At 45.5% G+C, this 20680-nt stretch overlaps 2 protein-coding genes across 2 annotated transcripts in view; both read left to right on the top strand.

Annotated features, from left to right (window-relative positions):
• LOC123452495 (deaminated glutathione amidase, chloroplastic/cytosolic) overlaps positions 1–6090 on the top strand; it is a 56778-nt gene extending 50688 nt beyond the window's left edge. Inside the window, exons 6-9 of the mRNA XM_045129152.1 lie at positions 4714–4806; positions 5184–5286; positions 5667–5749; positions 5862–6090. Of these exons, the coding sequence (XP_044985087.1) occupies positions 4714–4806; positions 5184–5286; positions 5667–5749; positions 5862–5903 (321 nt within the window). The 3' untranslated portion in view covers positions 5904–6090. The remainder of the gene's footprint in view (positions 1–4713; positions 4807–5183; positions 5287–5666; positions 5750–5861) is intronic.
• Positions 6091–9733: 3643 nt separating this feature from the next.
• Positions 9734–10916, top strand: LOC123396564. Its single transcript, XM_045091466.1, has 2 exons — positions 9734–9996; positions 10080–10916. Exons 1-2 carry the CDS (start codon positions 9823–9825, stop codon positions 10914–10916), a joined length of 1011 nt encoding a protein of 336 aa, XP_044947401.1. The 5' UTR covers positions 9734–9822.
• Positions 10917–20680: the final 9764 nt, after the last annotated feature.

Genomic DNA, 20680 nt, shown 5'->3' with positions numbered 1-20680 from the left:
TATACCTCTCTATGGTCCGTCAGGAGCATGCTCTTCAGCAAGGTGACTCTACTGTTGATGACTTCTACGCACAGAGTTCTGCTATCTGGCGCCAGCTTGATTCTCTCCGCAGTGCTGGTTGTCGTACTTGCCCCTGTTGCTAGGCTGTCCAGGCCGATTTGGAGTTTCATCGCGTCTACGAGTTCCTGTCTCGGCTCCGTAAGGAGTTTGAGCCCCGACGTGCTCAGTTGTTTGCTCGTGGTCGTATCTCTCTCATGGAGGCGCTTTCTGAGATTCGTGCTGAGGAGACTCGCTTACGTGGTGCTGGTTTGCTGGAGGTTCCCTCGGTGCTCGCTGCTCGCTGCTCGGTCTTCTTCTACGCTACCTGCTGCACCGACACCTTCTCGCTCGAGTGCTCCGCCGCTCTTGCCCACTCCTTCTGGAGGCTTAGGTCGCCCCCGTCCACATTGTGGCTACTGCAACTATGATGGTCATATTGAGTCCCACTGCTACACGAAGAAGAAACACTTGCGCAAGGCGCGATCATCATCTACAGAGACTTCGTCATCTACCTCGACAGCTTCAGCCATCGCTCTGACTGAGCAGGATATTCTGAGACTTAAGCGTCTGCTCGCTGCTTCAGGTTCTTCCTCGACGGGTACTGCTGGTTATGTGACTGAGGCTTCCCGCACTGAGCAACCACCTTCTACACAGTCAGGTACATCCCCATGGGTTCTGGACTCTGGAGCTTCCTTTCATATGACTTCTAATTCTTCCACTCTGTCCTCTCTTCGATCGCTTGATTCTCCTGTTCATGTCCTCACCGCTGATGGTACTCCCCTTCCTGTTGTTAGTAGAGGCACTCTTACCACTCCTTATTATGTTCCTGATGTTGCTCATGTTCTTCGACTTACCATGAATCTGTTTTCCGCTGGTCAACTTGCTGATTTTGGTTGTCGTGTCATCCTTGACCTTGACTCTTGTTCTGTCCAGGACCGTCGCACGCACACTCTGGTTGGGGCTGGTCCTCGCCGCCGTGATTCTGAGGGTCTTTGGGAGTTGGACTGGCTTCATGTTCCTTTCGCTGCACACTCTATCGCCAGTTCTTCCGCTTTGGTCGCCTCGGCTACTGGTTCCTTCCAGCAGTGGCATCATCGGCTTGGTCATCTGTGTGGTTCTCGTTTGTCGTCGTTAGTTCGTCGAGGTCTTCTGGGGTCTGTTTCAGGAGATGCCTCTTTAGATTGTCAGGGTTGTCGTCTTGGCAAGCAGATTCAGTTACCATATCCACATAGTGAGTCAGTGTCTAAGCGTCCTTTTGATTTAGTTCATTCCGATGTATGGGGTCCGGCTCCCTTCGCTTCGAAAGGGGGTCATAAATACTATATTATTTTCATAGATGACTTCTCCCGTTACACATGGCTTTATTTCATGACTTCTCGTAGTGAGGTGTTGTCCATTTATAAGTGTTTTGCTGCCATGGTTCATACTCAGTTCTCTTCTCCCATTCGTGTGTTCCGTGCTGACTCCGCTGGTGAGTATATCTCTAAGATGTTGCGTGGTGTTCTTGCTGAGCAATGGACTATCTCTCAATTCTCTTGTCCTGGTGCTCACGCTCAGAATGGCGTGGCTGAGCGAAAGCATCGTCATCTTCTTGAGACGGCTCGTGCATTGATGATTGCTGCCTCTCTCCCGCCTCATTTTTGGGCTGAGGCCGTCTCCACCTCCACCTATCTCATCAATTTCCAGCCTTCTGCTGCTCTACAGGGTGGTGTTCCTTTCGAGCGTCTTTTTGATCGTTCTCCCGATTATTCGATGCTTCGCTTGTTTGGTTGTGTTTGCTATGTTCTTCTTGCCCCCCGCGAACGCACCAAACTGACCGCTCAGTCTGTTGAGTGTGTCTTCTTAGGCTATAGTGATGAGCATAAGGGCTATCGTTGTTGGGATCCTATTGGTCGTCGGATGCGTATCTCTTGGGATGTGACTTTTGATGAGTCTCGTCCCTTCTACCCATGCCCATCTTCCTTGATTTTTTCCGTGGAGGATATATCTTTCCTCACTTTTCCTGACACACCTATCACATCTGTCGAGCCTTTGCCTCTTTGTTCCGCTCCCTCTGCTTCTCCACCTCCAATCGATTTGTCGCCACCATCTTCCACGGTCTCCTCGTCTAGCATGTCACCAGATTCTACACCTTCATCTCCGATGACTTCTTCGTCGCCCCTCCCCGATTCTATCTTGGCGATTCCTCCTTCCATTGTTCCATCTTTTCCTCAGTGTTACACTCGTCGTTCACGTTCTGTGGATGTCTCGTCCTCCTCATCTCAGCCTACTTATGGCTTGCGTTCTTGTCCTCGTCCGCCTGTTGATCGCTTTGGATTTTCCACCGCTGGTGCTGCCGTTCTTGAGCCGACTACTTATCATCAGGCTGTTGTTCATCCTGAATGGCAGTTTGCGATGGTAGAGGAGATTGTTGCTCTTGAACGCACTGGTACGTGGGATCTTGTTTCCCTTCCTCCCGGAGTGCGTCCCATCACTTGTAAGTGGGTCTACAAGGTTAAGACTCGCTCCGATGGTTCTCTTGAGCGTCACAAAGCTCGTCTTATGGCTCGTGGTTTTCAGCAGGAGCATGTTCGTGATTATGACGAGACTTTTGCTCCTGTGGCTCATATGACCGGCTCATATGACCATTGTTCGTACACTTCTTGCAGTGGCCTCTACACGACACTGGTCTATCTCTCAGCTTGATGTTAAGAATGCTTTTCTTAATGGTGAGCTGCGTGAGGAGGTGTACATGCAGCCACCACCTGGGTATTCTGTTCCTGATGGCATGGTATGTCGTCTTCGTCGCTCTCTCTATGGCCTTAAGCAAGCCCCACGCGCCTGGTTTGAGCGTTTTGCATCTGTGGTGACTACCGCTGGTTTTTCACCCAGTGTTCATGATGCAACATTGTTTATTCACCTTCCTCCTCGTGGTCGGACTCTTCTTCTTCTCTATGTTGATGACATGGTCATCACTGGGGATGACCCCGAGTATATTGCCTTTGTCAAGGCCCGCCTTAGTGAGCAGTTCCTTATGTCTGATCTTAGACCTCTTCGCTACTTTCTTGGGATTGAAGTCTCTTCTACCTCTGATGGCTTCTTTATATCTCAGGAAAAGTATATCCAGGATCTTCTTGCTCGTGCTGCTCTTACTGATGAGCACATTGTTGAGACTCCTATGGAGCTCAATGTTCACCTTTCTGCTACTGATGGTGATCCCCTGCCTGACCCGACGCGTTATCGTCATCTTGTTGGCAGTTTTGTTTATCTCGCTGTCACTCGTCTGGATATCTCTTATCCGGTTCATATTCTGAGTCAGTTCGTCTCTGCTCCCACATCGGTTCACTATAGTCATCTCCTCCGTGTTCTCCGATATCTTCGGGGCACGATCTCTTACCGTCTATTCTTTCCTCGCTCCAGTTCTTTACAGCTTCAGGCCTATTCGGATGCTACGTGGGCTAGTGATCCTTTAGATCGCCGTTCACTTTCTGCTTACTGTGTTTTTCTTGGTGGTTCTCATTGCCTGGAAGATGAAGAAACAGGTTGCAGTTTCCCGTTCGAGTGCAGAGGCTGAGTTGTGAGCGATGGCTCTTTTGACGGCGGAGGTGACTTGGTTACGGTGGTTACTTCAGGATTTTGGTGTTTCTGTCACTACACCGACTCTGCTTTTATCTGACAGTACATGTGCTATTAGCATTGCGCGCGATCCTGTGAAGCATGAGCTCACCAAGCATATTGGTGTTGATGCTTTCTAGGTGCGCGCTGCTGTGCAGGATCAGGTTGTTGGTCTTCAGTATGTGCCTTCAGAGTTACGGTTGGCGGATTTCCTGACGAAGGCCCAGACTAGAGCACAACATGGCTTTTATCTCTCCAAACTCAGTGTTGTTCATCCACCATGAGTTTGAGGGGGGGGGGGGGTGTTAGAGTTATAATATAAGTCATGTATCCTTTTGTATTTATTCCAATATATAAGGGGTTTCCTGCATATAGTCCATCACCTGTACATGTATATATACCGGCCTATGGCCTCATGGGAATACAAGTTGCATATTCCTAACAACAAGATCTTTGTATCAGCAATTGGGCATAAGCTCAAAGACCACCTTATGCTTCTTCTCTATAAAATAACATATCCAGTAGCCTTCAAATTTTCTTGGATCATTAGGAAATTGTGTAAGGAAAATTTGCACTTTTTGTACGTGCAGCCAACCAAGATGTTTTTCCTTGAAAAAACCTACTTCCAGCCTAATACGTATTGACCTGACTGTGGAAGGGATTCAATATAGTGTTGTAATAGTACCTGCAGATTATTTGATTGAGTTCTAGTTCACAGATTTATATGTGATTTCTCATTTTATGTTTACTCACTTATCAGGTGATACTGTCCTTGTGGTGGATAGCCCTTTTGGACGATTGGGGCTTACTGTTTGCTATGATTTGAGATTTCCAGAGCTTTACCAATGTTTGCGTTTTAAGCATCAAGCTCAGGTGTTGTGTATTCCACTGTACTGCACTCAGTTTATAATACTCCCTCCGACAAAGTTGTACTAAAGCTGCGGCAAGTAATATGGATCAGAGGGAGTATTTAAGATAGCCTTGTATTAAGATGTTATTCATCATACATTCATACCCTTCGGAATGTTCAGAAATATTGCATAATTTTTGAGTCTTTTCTTAAATTTTCATTTTTTTTAGGTCTTGCTCGTACCGTCTGCATTCACAAAGGTAACTGGGGAGGCACACTGGGAAATTCTCCTTCGTGCTCGTGCAATTGAGACACAATGTTATGTACGGAAATCTAACCCTTCTCGCTGCCCATTGACTTTTGAATGTAGGTTTTAGTTGTTTTAGTTGTTACTTAGCAACATGAGATACGATAATATATAAGTTAATGCCAGACTATTAGTACAGATACCTACGGTATTTGTAATTTTACACATGAAACACATGTGCAAACTCATCACATCAGTGGAGGTGAATAGTTGGTACATGAGCTACTTGTTAATCCACCATATATAGGGTTGCCTCTGATTGCAGATTCAGAACAAGTGAGCTATGCTTATTTCAAAAGCTTTTGCTTTATGTGGAATTCAGTGAAATATCAAAATTATTTGGTTGGCTTTCGAAGTTAGGCAACTTAAGAACACTTTTCCAATATTTCTTAGGTTATTGCTGCGGCTCAAGCTGGAAAACACAATGAGAAAAGAGAAAGCTACGGTGATTCTATAATTATTGACCCATGGGGAACAGTTATAGCTCGACTTCCAGGTATGGCTTTTTACTTTGTTATACTTAGCTGTTACTCTAGATACACCCGTTTGTGTGTCAACTAATTCCGGACGGAGGAAGTACATAGTAAGTTATGATTCTTGTGTAGAGACTTGGAAGATTATATTGGGTTCTTTTCATGTTTTGTACCTTAACAGTTAAGAACTATCAACAGTGACTTTCTGTTGAGCTCCTCGTCAGTATTTGCTTCTTTCATATTGTTCTGCTGGAAAATAGTTGTCAATTTTTTCATGCTGATAATTTTGTGTTCATTTTTATTCAATATTTTTAAAGTAATGTTCTATGGAACAAGTTTTACAAAGTATTGCCACTAGTACCCTTTTTTATTGTTGGATGAATGATCTGAATTTTTGCTACAGATCGACTGTCCACTGGATTTGCTGTAGCAGATATCGACTTGTCAAAAGTTGAGGCTGTGCGAACCAAAATGCCAATCTCTGAGGTAATAATGTCTCATGTACCATCTGTTTGCTCCGGTCCAGGTACTCCAGAAGCTGTATTTTATCCTATGTTTTGCAGCTTCTCTAATGGCTTAATTATCCTATGTTTTGCAGCACCGCAAGTTTGAGAGCATCTGGAAATCCTCGTCACCATAATAGTTGAAGGTGGCCTTGTACGCTTCGCTGCTCTTATGCCCACGTTCTGGAGATTCTTCTTTTGTGTATAATAACTGCCATTTTGTTCACAAGAGGGTCCAGTTAGATTGGTATCTTCAGTGAGACATGTCATAGAACAAAATAAGCTACAACTATGGTAGCATATCTAGTAAATATGGCATATCCACATGGCTCAGAGCACGTTATGATTGGGTTTGAGATGGCTTCTACCTCAGCTTATGGTCCAGATAAATCAAAAGCGGATCCAAACCCAAAGCTTAAGAACAGCTTAGGTTGTGTTTGATTGAGCACTTGGGTCTTTTAAGCCAAAAGCTCAACCAAACACCAAATCCAGGGAATTTGATGTTTGTGTGTATGTTGACATGTACTCCCTCCGTTCCTAAATATAAGTCTTTCTAGAGATTATACTAGAGGATTACATACGGATGTATATAGACATACTCTAGAGTGTAGGTTCACTCATTTTGCTTCGTATGTAGTCACCTAATGAAATCATTTAAAAGAGTTATATTTAGGAACGGAGGGAGTAAGTACAAATGCATGGCAGCAGTACTTGCATGAGTTCATGTCACTTCATTCTAAATATAAGATGTTTTGGATATTTCAGTATGGACTATGTATGGATTGAAATGAGTAAACAAACACACTAAGGGCTCATTTGGTTGCTTGGGTTCTCCCCGGGATCCTTGTGTTTTCCCAGAGCGTGAAACTCACGCGGAAGCGTTCGCCAGGGAAAACGAGGCATTTGGACGACCAGTTCGCCGGGTAGGTCTGCCCGAACCCTGCTCTTTTCCGGGGTAGAGGTCCCATTACTCGACACTCGTGGAGAACTTCCCCGCTTTGTTTCCCTCGCACCATCTGGCTATTTTTTTTTTAATATTGCATTTTTTTATTCATTTTGAAAAATAATGCTCCAATTCGAAAATTTTCAAAAATAGTGCTGCTTCGGCGTTGGCGTGGCCGACTGGGGCCTGTCGGCCTACGTGCGGCCAATAAGGTGCAGTCAGCTTCTGTCTGGCCGATAGGGGCCCTGTCGGCCACGTGCCGGCCGATAAGTGGGCATGCCACGTCGATGAAGCCCAGTCGGCTACGGTCAGGCCGACTGGACCACTCGGCCGGGGCTAGGCCGATAAGTGGCCAGCAAGCCGGCCAGGCTCCTCCGTGCCACCTTCTTCCTCCTTCCTCCCATTCTTCCTTATCTCCTTTCTCCCCTTTTCTTCCCACACAAAAAATCTAATATTCTTCCTACTTACCCATTTTTCTCACATTTTGCACCGTAGTTTTATTGTGTAAGGTCAGAGCAGCCAAACCATCCGTCTCACTCGTGATGGGTTAGTTCGTGGTTGTTTTTCTTAAGCTTTTTTTGGTGCTGGTGGTGATGTGGATGAAGGTGGTTGTTGCAGTGGAGTTGGAGGTTGTGCTGTCGGTTGCTCGTTCGTGATTATTGTCGGTGTTCGTCGAGCGTCGTTCGTCATTCATCACGCTTCAAGGGTATTTTTTTTGTTTAGTGAACTAAGTAGTTGAATTTAGTGGGTTACATATTTTTAGTTGGTTCGATAGATTTATATATATTTAGTTTAGTGAATTAAGTAGTTTAAATATTTTTAGGTGCTCTGATAGATTTGTATATATTTAGTTTAGTGAATTAAGTAGCTCACAATTTTCTTAGGTTCTCCCATACATTTGGGAAATATATTTAGGTTTGTCCTTCTAAATTTTTTACCTGTTGAATAATTTATTAGGTCAGCAGAGATGCCTGATTTAGTGAAGTTATGTTTGCACTATGGTCCTGGTACTGTTCGAATAAATGAGGTGGAAGTTGATCTTAGTGAATTTCAGTATGTTGAGGTGCCAGTGTCTTCCCCTAAAACGTGGTCTGTTAATCAGTTGATAGAATGGCTGGCCAAATGTTTAGGGTTCAATATTGAAACTCATGCCGTCGGTGTTCATGCATTATGGACCCGGTCTAGTGCAAATATTTTCTAGTATTTGAAGAATATAGAGCCGGTGACTGAACCTGAAGTGGAATGTAGCTACGAGTATGGTGAGAGCAGTGTAGGGATGCATGATTCACAGTCAATGCATGCGTCCCATGCTGGAGATGATGTTTACGAAGTAGACCAGAGTAGTCAGGCAAAAGGGGGAGATGCAGATGATTATGTCAGCGGCGAGGCAGATGCCGATGAGATAGATGGGGCATATGCAAAACCAGATGCATGAAGAAGATATAGCAGGTGATATTTTCGATGAATCCGCCGAGTCAGATGGAGAAGAGAATGCACATGAAGTGCCTATTCCTGCATCATGGAATCAGGACTTCTCATCTGCAATGTTGGTGAACGACGGTCATGATTCTGCCTGGCAGTATCACCAGAACAACATTGCGACAGGTGCCTTCTACCCGAACAAACAAGCTCTGAAGGATGCCATCCTTAATTGGGCCATGTCCACTCAAAGAGTTTTTGTAGCTCAAGTTTCTTGTCCGGATAAGTTGACAATGGTATGCAGACTCAAATGGACCGGGCTTTTTATCTTTCACACGTCTAGTTGAGGCCACTGAGACATCGAGGCACCTCAGCATTGACTCTTTTTGCTCACTTTCTTAGTGGACCGATGGAGGCCTGAGACCCACACGTTCCACTTCCGCTGGGGTGAGATGGCTCCTACGCTGGAAGATGTCTCAATGTTGCTCGGACTTCCGTTGGCGGGAAATGCCATAGGACCGTTAGAGGACCTGCCAGATTGGCAACAAACTTTGGCACACGTTTCTTCAATATATATGGTGGGGCTCCAATACTGGCGTCAGAGGCGCACGGACCTAAGTATGACTGGTTACAACATTTCAGGGTTAGTTCAGTACTCGCCTATCTTTCAATGCACACGCTTCAAGTTATGAACTAATTCTTTCTCCTTACATGATTGCAGATCGAGAGATTTCCAGGTTATCCACGAGTCCCTTTGAGTGATATACAGATTACTCGTAGCCTGGAGGCGTACCTATTGTGACTTCTCGGGAAGGTGATGTTCACAAAGAACCATGTCACTACTTTGAGTGCGCGTTACATCCCCATTGCACTGGAAATCGCGAGCGCTGAGACGCCAGAACAGATCACACCGAGGAGTTGGGGATCTGCGGTATTAGCTGCTACCTACCGAGGTATGTGCAACGGTTATCAGCTTTCCACGGCCAAGTCGACCATTCTTGGTTGCCGCTGTTTTTACAATTGTGGTCGTGGGAGAGGTTTTCTATTGGACGACCAAACATAGATGTGGACCACAGTTTTCATGTGGGCAACATGTTAGATGATGATAACATCGACTTGCCAACTTTCGGCCTGTGTTGGACGCGTCGCAAGGTATGTCCCTTGGTATAATGTTATCCACCTTCTTAGTTTACACTATGGTTGAAACTTACTTATGTCTTGCGCAGAGACGGTATGCTAGTGAACAGACTAGGCGAGCCTACACTGCACTAAATGAGCAGTTTGATACGTACATTGCAGTTATTTGGCAACCGTACACGGAAGCAGCCGGAATTTCGAGATATCACGGTGGTATTTCTGAGCTACGCACGAGAGATCGGGGTTACTGGATGACGAAATCGAAGATTATCTTCGATGTCTTTGTTGAGGAGATGGCGCAGCAGCGCATTATGAGACAGTTCGGTCTTCGGCAGCTGACTCCTCCGCCGCATACATAGAACATGATGGCAGAAGTGGTCCACATGTATTATATACTAATTGTATATTACATTTTGTTTCTCTGTGGCCTACGGTTAAACAACACCATTTTGTTTCTCTATTACAGGATGACAAGGAAGGGAACCAACAGGACACGGGCTTAGTGGCTAAACAGGCTTCAAGAGTACGTTTCAGAATGGGACACTGCCACTGAACGTATGTGGCATGAACAAGAAGCATTTAATCTCGCTGAATACAATGCATATTTGGATGAGTACATGAGAAGAACACGATTACGCATTGTTCAGCATTCCAATACAGATGAGATTCCGGACCCGCATACGTCTGATATGTACCCGACATATGATACTTTTGGTTCCAGACAGTATGCGGTAATATTTATTCTCTTCACCTCATTTAACTTGTTGCTATGTATCGGGTCATCCGTACTTATTATTCTTAATGACAATTTCAGGGTGAATTGGCATACGGTCTTCATACTGACGTGATGAACTTTGATCGACAATTGTCAATTGGACCTCTTCTGGTACATAGGTCTCAGATTCAACCATGGGTCAAGCGGCTCGAGCAGAGGATAAAAGATATCTATAGAGCTATCACGTGCACCCGCACTTCGGATGTTGTGCAACACCAGCCGCAGTCTACGCAGCTGCCGCGTCACTCCATGCATCGACATCAGCCGCGTCACTCCATGCATCGACACCAGCCGCATCCACGTCTACAAGGAGTGGAACCGATGCCACATCCACCCCCACCTGACCAGCCTGGCAGTTCGGCGTGGCATCAGCCACAACACCATGCTCCGTCATCAAGCTTCATGTTTCAGCCAACTCCGCAACATCACAATCCAACTCCTGGTTTCATGTTTCATCCACATCCAACAGGTATGGTCCCTCCTGCAGGATCCTATGCATATCATGATGCGTCGGCGTCCGGATCCGGGTTAGGGAGTGAACCAGAAGAGCCACCATCGCAGCAAAACATGTGGTCAAACATGTTTTCGACTCCTCCACCATGGCCCACACAGGATACACAGTATGACCAGGGTGGATCCGAGATTCCTCCTCGTAACATTAGGCCCCCCACAGGTGGGGATGGAGTACGCCTCCCACACCCCAGAGCGCCAACCGAGACGTCGTCAGTGAAGCTGACTCTTCCCTTCTATGTATCACTGCACACTTATGTGTATTTTATGTATGAGACTTATGTGTATTTTATGTATGAGACTTATGTGTATTCTAAGAGACATATTCATATCTATTTCTATGCTCAGTTGGTTCATCGTGGATAACACATATACTACCAAGAACTTGAGATTACAAACAAAGTAAGATACACCTTGCCGAAATTAAAATACAACTTGCTGAAATTAAGATACAACGTGATGATACAACTTGCTGAATTTAAGATACAGCGTGCTGATATAACTTGCTGAATTTAAGATTCAACAATTTTAGGATACAATAAAATAAATCTACTGAGTCCAACGTGGATATTTTCCTTTTCCATCACCGGCTTCTTCTGCTGCCTTGGCCGCACGAGCCTTTCTCTCTTTCTCTCCCTCTCAGCTTCACGGGCCTCCTCCCGCTTTCTGTAAACCTCCTCCAGCCGAAGTTTCTCTTCTTGGTTTTTTCTTATCATCTCATCAAGAAAAGCCCTCTGCTCCACACAGTACTCTTCCCACTCTTTCTTCTCTGCTGCTTCAGCCTTCGCGCGGCCTCTTCCAAGTCCAAGCTAGCCCATGCACGGCGACCTCTTTCACGAATCTCGGTCACCGCCCAGTCCGGCATTTCCTTGTCAATCCAACGATAGTACATGCAGAGAGGAGGAGGGGACTACCCAAAAAAAATGAATATCAAGTAAACAATAATATCAACAACATATTTATTCTGGATGACTTGACCATACCGAAGCCTGATGTACGCAGAAATAGATTCCGTTGGATCAGATTCATAATTGGCGCACATGAAAAACTTCATGCCCAACCAATTTGAAAAATCCGTCACCTCCTTCACCTTGCAGAGATCACCGCACCAACATCGAACTGCTTCCACCCCCCGAGGCAAACTCGCACTCTTCATTTTCTTAGGCCTGATGCTCTGATCCGAGCAAGGCAAACTCATATTGACTGGATGATCGAGGAAGGCAGTGGTAGTGTTCTCAAGTGAGGCTGGATGATGGAGGAAGGCAGTCCAATGCCTCCTTTTATAGACTCAGATGACCAGGAAGATGGCGGGAAAACGAGGAGGGAAATGAGGCGGGAAAGTTTTGGCGGGAAATAAGAGGGTCAAAAGTTGGCGGGAAAAGAAACGGGGAAAATTTGGCGGGAAAGGTGGTGCGAAAAATTTGGCGGGAATGGAGACGTGGAAATATTGGCGGGAACGGAGGAGGGAACGAAATGGCAGGAAAGATTGGGTGAATATGGGCGGGAAATGGAGTCGGAAAAATAGCTAAGGTTGAAAAAAATCCCATGCACCTATTGGCTTAGCCAAGACCAATTAGTCCTGACAGGGACTTATTGGTCTTGGCTAGGCCGATAGGAACTAATTGGCCTAGCCAAGGCCGATTAGTCCCCGTCATCCACCCTCATGCAGGTTGACACGCCTATCGGCCTAGCCAAGGTCGACTGGGACTAATTGGTCTTGGCTAGGCCGATTAGTCCCTATCGGCCACGCCTAAGCCGAGGCAGATATATTTTTGAAAAATTTCACATTTGAGCATTATTTTTTGAAATTAATAAAAAATGCAATATTAAAAAAAATAGCCACCATCTGAGCATGCAGCCCTCCCTCACCTCGCTCCGTCTCCTACGGGCGTTGCCTTCCGATGCTACAATGATTGATAAAATAGTTTTATTTTAAATCTTGCATGTAATTTAAAGATGACAAAAAAGAGAGTCTACTATGGATCATTTCTTAACATTATCTTTTATAATTAGTTATTCCTAAAAACATGGTGAGACATATTGTGTTAAGAAATCATCTCTTGTCTTCTCTTAAATAAGAGAAGGCAAAACCTTTTTTTCGAGTTCTCTCTCCTTCACCTTATCATTTATCCTTTGTGGCACTTCTAAAATAGCACCATTGTACATGTCCTTATATCCCCCCCTCTGCAACCAAATGACCATTCCAAAGAGTATATCTCCCCTGTGGAAGAAAGGCCCCATCTGCTGTGCAAATTCCCCTACCAGGATTTAAGGGTGTGTTTGGTAGCATTCTCTATCTAGCACGGTTATTCTCTTTTGATACATGTTAAGTGGACGCGTTGAGTACATGCGTTTACTATCTTTTGGTAGCGGTGTATGTGTTGAGATATGTTAAGTTGACACTCTGTTTGGTAGCTTGCATCTGTTTAGACATGACGGGCGGTACTGTAGCAACCGATATATTTCAAATAAATGATAAAACATTTAAAAAATCTGAACATTTTTTTGAAACATGGAAACAGTAACATTTTTTGAATATTTTAACATTTGTGAATATATATTTTTTGAAAATTTGAAGTTTTTTTTAGAATTTAAACAATTTTTGAAAGTTTCATCTTTTGAAAAATTTAAACAAAATTTGATAATCTGATTATTCTAAAATTCAAAATTTTAAGAATTCCAAACATCTTTTGAAAATTTTAATAAAATTTAAAGTTTTGTACCTTTTTGAAAATTTTAACCAATTTTTAAAATTTGGGCAGTTCTTGCAATTAACAAAATTTGAAAATATATATTTTTAAATGTGAAGAACTTTTGAAAAATTGAACAAATTTTGTATTTTGAACATTTTCTGAAAATTAAATTATTTTCTAGAAATTCTAAACATTTTTTGAAACATATTATCGCTAGGAACGATCTTGACAATAGTACTAGGGGTACGAATGAGAGGGCAGAGCCTAGCTACGACGCAAATGTAACCCTCGAATTTTACGAATTCGGACCCCTCTCGGAGGAGGTAACAACCCTACGTCTCGTGTCCGGAGGGAAGTGCTTGCTTTAAGGGGGGGTGTGAATACAACAGGGTGTTGAACCCTTGTGCTAGAGCTACGGGGCGACTTATATAGAGTTCGTCTGGACCCGTAGTGTCTCATTACAAGGGCATTTAATGCTAATAAGTATTAACTACGGAAGTTACTAGTAACAATAGCTCTAACTACGGTGTTACAGGTAACGTCGGTCTTCACTGCGCTTTATGCAAGATGCTAAGTTCCTTGGTCGTTGCAGCTCCCATGTCGTCCATGTATTCTCTTTGTTCGAGTGCTGCTACATGTCCAAGTGCTCGTGCATGTCCGGTCGAGTGACCTTGTGGGTCCGAGTGAAACATGAGTTCCCTCGATAGTCTTGGGACTTTGATGACCGTGTGGGGCCCCACGTGGCCACGGGATGGCTGGTCCATGACCCTACCCCTGTACGTAACTCCATCATTAGCCCTCGAATTGGTTGAGGGTTAATTGGTCGAGTGAAACACACTTCATGGTGTCTCCACGCTTCAGAGGCGTTAGAAAAGTAGCTTGGGTCTTTTCCACACAGTTCCAAAATAAAGCCGCAACGGATTCAGAATTGGAGATTTCCGAATGATCGGACTAGCTTGGAAGCTATGCACCATTCGATAGCATTCGGTCGTCTCTCGGGAGAGACATCCTAATGACTCGGGCGTACGCGAGCCAAGGTCCCCGAGTGACCGGGCAAGAGCTATGACTGATCCTTCTCGCGACCGAGAGGAACTCTCTTGATCATGTTCATGCATATTCGAGTGATCCGAGTCCTTCAGAGGGACAATGTGTTTGGCGGACCGAATCATATCGCTTTTGGCAAGTGGATACGAGATCCATTCGGATTGAAACACACCGGAATTTCCTCAAGTCCCGAATCATGGGAGACATGCGCGCGCGGAAGCGGCGGCATTGCCGTTAGTGGCGAAAGTGGCGCGTCGCCTCGATCACCATGCCGGGATATCCGCCACGTGCCACACAGGCGCTATTCGTGGGATTTTGTGGATCTCCCTTTGATCACTCATTGAAGGTTGTAGATTTGGTTGGCTAGGTTATAAGTTGTAACGACCAAGATGCGGTCCTTTCTGATCTGGGGATCGAGGCCCCGAATTGGAAAGGAGCGCATATAAGCGTCTCGCAAACAGGTAACACAACACATACATAATAATAAAAGATAGACAATCAGGGGTTCAATTGCCTTCTCATAAATATATCAGAGTACATCATGCATACAACCAAAGTAGTTCCGCTACGGACTACAAAACAGAGAAAAGGCTATGCTACCCTGCGTGCAGGCCCATGATCACGACCACGCCTCAATCTTCTGGATAGTTCACGTACAGGCGGCCGGTCTCCTCATCGTATTGCCACGCCAGCTGCGTGTTGTCGGGATCATCTGTCTCTGGTGTACCTGAACCTGTTGGTATTGTGGAGGAATCCGTGAGACACGGGGACTCAGCAATCTAAGACCTTGGTGCCAAAACTAGTCAAGTTATTAGGTAGGATAAGGTGAAGTGTTTAAGGTTGCACCATCCTAAGCTTGACTTGGTGGCTAACTTACGTAGAGCATTTATGAAGGTGGACTATGCTAGCGGTCATGAATACTTAATCACTAAGTGATCCTGAACACCTACCTACGTCATTCATAACCCCACCGTGTTCCCGATCGAAGAGAGATCTTCAAGGGGACAATCACGGTTACGCACACAGTTGGCAATTTTATTAGCTTTTGTTTAAGTTATCTAATACCGGATGTTAACAAAATATTCCAAGTTGCCACATAACCGCGGGCACGGCTTTCCAAAAGATTAAACCCTGCAGGGGTGCTCCAACTAGTCCATCACAAACGTACACAGGCCGCAAAGTAATCCTCTATCACGAATCTCGTGATCTTGTCGGATTCCTTAGAGGAAAACCTCAACTCTGGGGAGAACCAAAGCTTCACTGGGATTCCTATATGCAAGATATATCGCTAAGGTAAGGCAAGGCTAGCAGGACCTCCCGACGTGTCGACGACCCTGATAAGAGCCGCGTATCTCAGTCTCAGGACACGCCGGATGAGCTACGCGCACGATGGCCTGATAGAAATCACTCAAGTTGCCATGAGTTGGCCCCGAGCAGTGCCCGGTTTGGACCAACACTCATGAGGAGCACTAGCCCGGGTTGTTGATTAAGTTCCTCGGGGTAGCTATTCCCTATGCAGATTATTATTAAGGGATTAGCAAATTAACACCAATGTTGGGTCCTTTCGGACAAGCCTTAGCACTACGCGATTTATCGAGGGGGTCCCCATAACAACCCCGAACGTGTTAGGTGCGATCGATATGGAATCAAACACCGGTAGCCGGTAACTATGGCGGCAATAACGGAACAAAGCACCCGGCAAAAGGCTAGGCCTTCCATTATTTACCAAGTATATAGGTGCATTAATTAAATAACAGAATTTAAGAGAATGATATCAAGCTCATGTTATCACATGAGTCAAAGCACCTGCATCTAGCAACGCTAACATTAGTAGCTGGGCAAAGCCTACTTAGCCATTCAAGTTTGCTAGGAAGGGATCAATGTTTGGGTTCATGGAATATCAAGAGGCAAATATTTCAGTGGTAGGCAGCGAGCATATGACAAAGGAAACATAATCTAGCATAACAAGTCTAGAGATGGAATCAAGGTCATATCATCTTGCCTTTGATATCCTCAACTTGGAATGGTTCTTGGTCGTCCTGCACGTACTCTCCTGACTCCACGTATTCGTTCTCCGATCCCGGTGCTACCCAACATAAGAATAACATCCAATGAACAACACCACCTCAAGATGCAACAAGCACATGATGCATGAGATGAAAATGAGCATGCATCACTATTTCTATCACTAACACAAGCTTAAGAAGCTAAAACAAGTTCCTGGACAGAACTGCATGCTAACCTATTTTGACATGCATGAGAATGACATGATCAGATACGTCTCGTGAAAACTATGCAAAACCATATAAAGAACAATACAATCGGAGCTACGGATCAACGGGAATCAACGAAACAAGATATGAAGCCCTACGTGTCAAAATCATCACCACACACTCAAATGGCACAAATCTGGTATTCCCAGGTTGCCAAGACATAAAACAACCCATCATGGATGGGGTGGAGCAAAGAAGAACACCACAACATCAACTAAGCACTCACAATCATCAAAATGACAAAACTACACAATCTGCCATAACCTGCATCATAGCACTTTGTGAGCTACATGCAAAGCACCTACAACCACCCAACTATGACAAATAATATATGTGGCTGTAGCTAGCCAAGAATACTACCAGAACAAGCAAGAATCACGCTAAAAGGAATTAAACACAGGAAGATACAAGGCTGCAAACTTTCCCAAAACCATCAGATCACAGGGACTTTGTGAAAATTCCTGCACCTAATTTTCTGTCTTTGCTCTGAAGCCTTTTGACAGCAGCCAAAACAATAACTACAGGGCTCCAAATGACATGAAAGTTTACATGGAGCTATACAAACATATCAGGTCCAACTTTCTAGTTGAAAGATAGGGCTAGATCACAACACAATGACCAGCACAACCTCATCTATAGGAGAAGAAAATATAAACAGATTCTTAGAGTTAGTGAAAATCTCAGATTTTCACTAATCTGGAATTTCAGCCACATGCCTACTTTGGATGGCCACAACTTGCACACATGGATTCCAAATCATGAGATGATACCAACATGAGGTAGAGGGGGTCACCCTCTACTAGCACAACCAAGAAGCAAACACAAAGGCTCACCACAACTCATGGAACCAAGCTCCAAACTTAGAAGGAAATGTAAATATGTCATTTCCAGAAAATGCTCCAATGGCAAAAATGATTTCACCATTGGATTCCTGGGATCTTTCTACCCCAAAACCATATATAAAACACATGCACTTGCTTGGAGCAAGTGAGCTCAAACTAGGAAGGAAAAACTACATAGAATCCAACATAGTGAATAGTGCAACATTTTATGCAACTCTCACTAGAATAAGTATCACATAGCTATGTTCTTGTGCACAAAGACAATATGGACATGAGGGTTTTGACCCCATGTTGAATTCATGCACATCAACAACACAAACACTTCTCTCACCAAATCACCCACACACACAAATTCCATGCCCTCTCTCATATTAAACATGAGGAGGTGCACAAGTTGCAAATGGGGCTGTTTTCACCACATACATATCAACACCACAATCTCATCACAAGCACTAAAACCCCAAGAACAACATGAGGGGAAAAACTACCATGCAAGTAAACATGGATCAACACATACATACACCTCGAGCCTACACCTACACTCAAATGCTTGTGCAATTGCACAAGCATGTGTGTAGGAGCCCGCACACACACTTGCACACACACTCACATAAACCTCCTCATCTTAGAATGCACACACACTATCATGCCTCCAAATCAAGTAATACACACACACACACATATGCTGATTTAGAGAGGAGAAGATAACAAAATATCTTCAAGGTGTATGGCACTACACATGATCACTACAACAAGCCCAAGGCTATAGCACCACTGCAAAAGAAAATAAAAAGAACAAAAGGGGGGGGACAGGAATTGAACCCTGCACCTCCTGGAACTGCCTACTGCACTCAACCGCCCTGCTATGCACCGTGTGCTCGACAAAACAGAGCGCCTAGCAGGTTACTACCTTGCTGCGCCAACTACTGCGCCGAAGAATTAAACAAAAGGTTGCCGAGGGGGGAATCGAACCCACAACCTCCAACTGGCAGCAACAACATCACACCACTATGCTATGCACCGAAGTCTGACAGAGAAAAGGATCGAATCCAGAACACCTAACTCATGCATGTCCCTGCACTTAACTGACACAGATGCAGCTATGCTGCTCGTCGGCGACAGGAGACGATGAGCTCGTCTCTGCTAGTGCTGCTACAAGATGGCCACGCGGGAAGCAACACCCTGCCGCTCTGCACACGCCAAGATGCACTTGCGCCTCACACAACTACCCTGCAACTACTGCAGTACCTTCACCTGCTACTGTTGCTGCTCGAAACAGAGAGCACGCCCGCGCACACGCCAGATCCGGGCTGATCTACCGAGGAGGAAGGAACGAGAGCTTGATCCTCACCTTGGGGAGGAAGAAGAGGTTCGGATCGGGGGAGATGGCGCCGCCGGAGAGGAAGAAGAAGGCTGGAGACGACCCTGTTGCCAAACCGAAGGAGAGGAAGAAGAACACCGCGGGCGTGCCCTTGACGAGCTCGGGGCCGTCGGAGCGGTCAAACCCGGGGCTCCTAGCGCCGGGAATGGAACGCGGGGAACCACCCCGAGCTCCCGGACATGCTGGCCGGCGTCGGAGACGACGAACGCGCGGAGATCGGCGGCGACGAGCTACTGCTATCTCTCTACTGCACGTACAGAGGCTTACCTTGGGGAGGAAGAGAGAGATGGGGAAAGGAGAGAGGTGGCGGCGGCGATCTGGGAGAGGGGAAACCTAGGGAAGGAGGAGGCACGGACGCCAACGCTTTAAAGGGGAAGCCTCGACGTTAGTGCGCACACGGAGGCAATGTGAGCTCTGTGATGGCTGACGAAAAGGATACGCGGGGAGGCAACGGCGTCAGGAGGAGGAACGAAAGGCACACGTGCCTCAACGCGCCTTTTAGAAGAGAGGGAAGTCCACTATGGCGCCTTTTAGAAGAAAAGGAAAACCCTGCGGCCTCTTCTATTTAAAGGAAATGCCAGAAAGAAAAAATAAAACAAGGCAAAAACTACTGGGGATAAATCAAAAGAAAATACCCCCTGGTCATAGAAAAATATGACCTATTTAAATAAAACAAAAACAAGATTTTTAGGAGCAAGTAATATTTCACAAAACAGAATTAGATGACTCTGTTTTGTATTTATTGCACTTGTTTTAAACACTTTTGAAATCACCAAACTTGCACAACTTAACACCCACAATATCCCCTAAATAAAAGACATTTTTAAACCAACTTAGGAGCAAGTAATTATTTGAACTAGGGAATAAAGAGAGAGTGGGGTTTTGCAACCAAAGGGTTTTGCAAACCAACAACCACCACAAACACTACTACTACTCACCACAACACATATGCACCAACATCACATGAAATCACAAGACACCACATCATCACCACCACACTTGCAATCACAAAATCACAATGATACATGGAAGATATGATATGGCATGCATGCATGCAAGGGAGAAAATACAAGGGACGTCACATGAATTCACATGCATTGATTGCTCTCAAGACAATGACAAATTGGACCCACATGGATAGGTTCCAAGAAGGGAAGGGCTCGTGGCCGCTGGGAGCTCGCGGCTGCCTGAGGAGGGCGATCTCGAGCCCTCGCTACGGTGGGATGAGCGGTTCCTCTTAGTGACCCATGTCGAGCAAGGTTTTTCCCTGCCCCCACATCCTTTCTTCCGCGCTTTTCTCGATTTCTACGGAGCACAAGTTCACCACCTTCCCCCCAATGCCATCTCCTACTTGGCCGCTTTTGTTTCCCTTTGCGAGAATTTCCTTCGTTGTCATCCCCATTGGGGGTTCTTCAAGCATCTCTTCACCTGCCGAGTGATGACTGTGAAGAAGTCCTCTCGTGCAGGGAGAAAACAAATGTAGTCCAGTTACGTGGGGTTTAGTATCCAGCTTAGGGGGAAGTGCAGCTTCCCACAAATGTCATTCCTATACTCGATGAAGGGCTGGAAAGTCTCCTGATTCTATTGCGAGGACGTCCGAGTCGGCAATGGTCTCTCGATCCTCCCGTCGTACTCGCGGAGCAAGTGGAGTCAACGCCTTCCTTGACCGTGTCCATGGAGGAGAGGACGGAGGTGGACATCTTGGTGATTGCTTCAGTCGCATTGGTGCGAACGGGCATCAACGGGATGGATCTGCTGGAGGTCTTCTTCCGGTGGAAGACCTGCAGGCCAGGGCCCATCCCATGTGGATGTATGAGGGGCCGAATGACTCGACGCGGACTCACTTGGAGGATCTCGAGGCGAAGGCACTAGATGCCAAGCTCATGACCATCAGCCG

The sequence above is a fragment of the Hordeum vulgare genome, chromosome 5H (genome assembly GCF_904849725.1).
Source record: "Hordeum vulgare subsp. vulgare chromosome 5H, MorexV3_pseudomolecules_assembly, whole genome shotgun sequence".
Lineage (NCBI taxonomy): Eukaryota > Viridiplantae > Streptophyta > Magnoliopsida > Poales > Poaceae > Hordeum > Hordeum vulgare.
This window is presented reverse-complemented; position numbering and strand designations above follow the sequence as displayed.

Excerpts from the sequence above, each read along its gene's own strand:
- LOC123396564 (XM_045091466.1), top strand. The coding sequence starts at position 9,823 with ATGTGGCATGAACAAGAAGCATTTAATCTCGCTGAATACAATGCATAT. Across the intron at positions 9,997-10,079 it reads TTGGTTCCAGACAGTATGCG|GGTGAATTGGCATACGGTCT; the intron begins GTAATATTTATT and ends TGACAATTTCAG.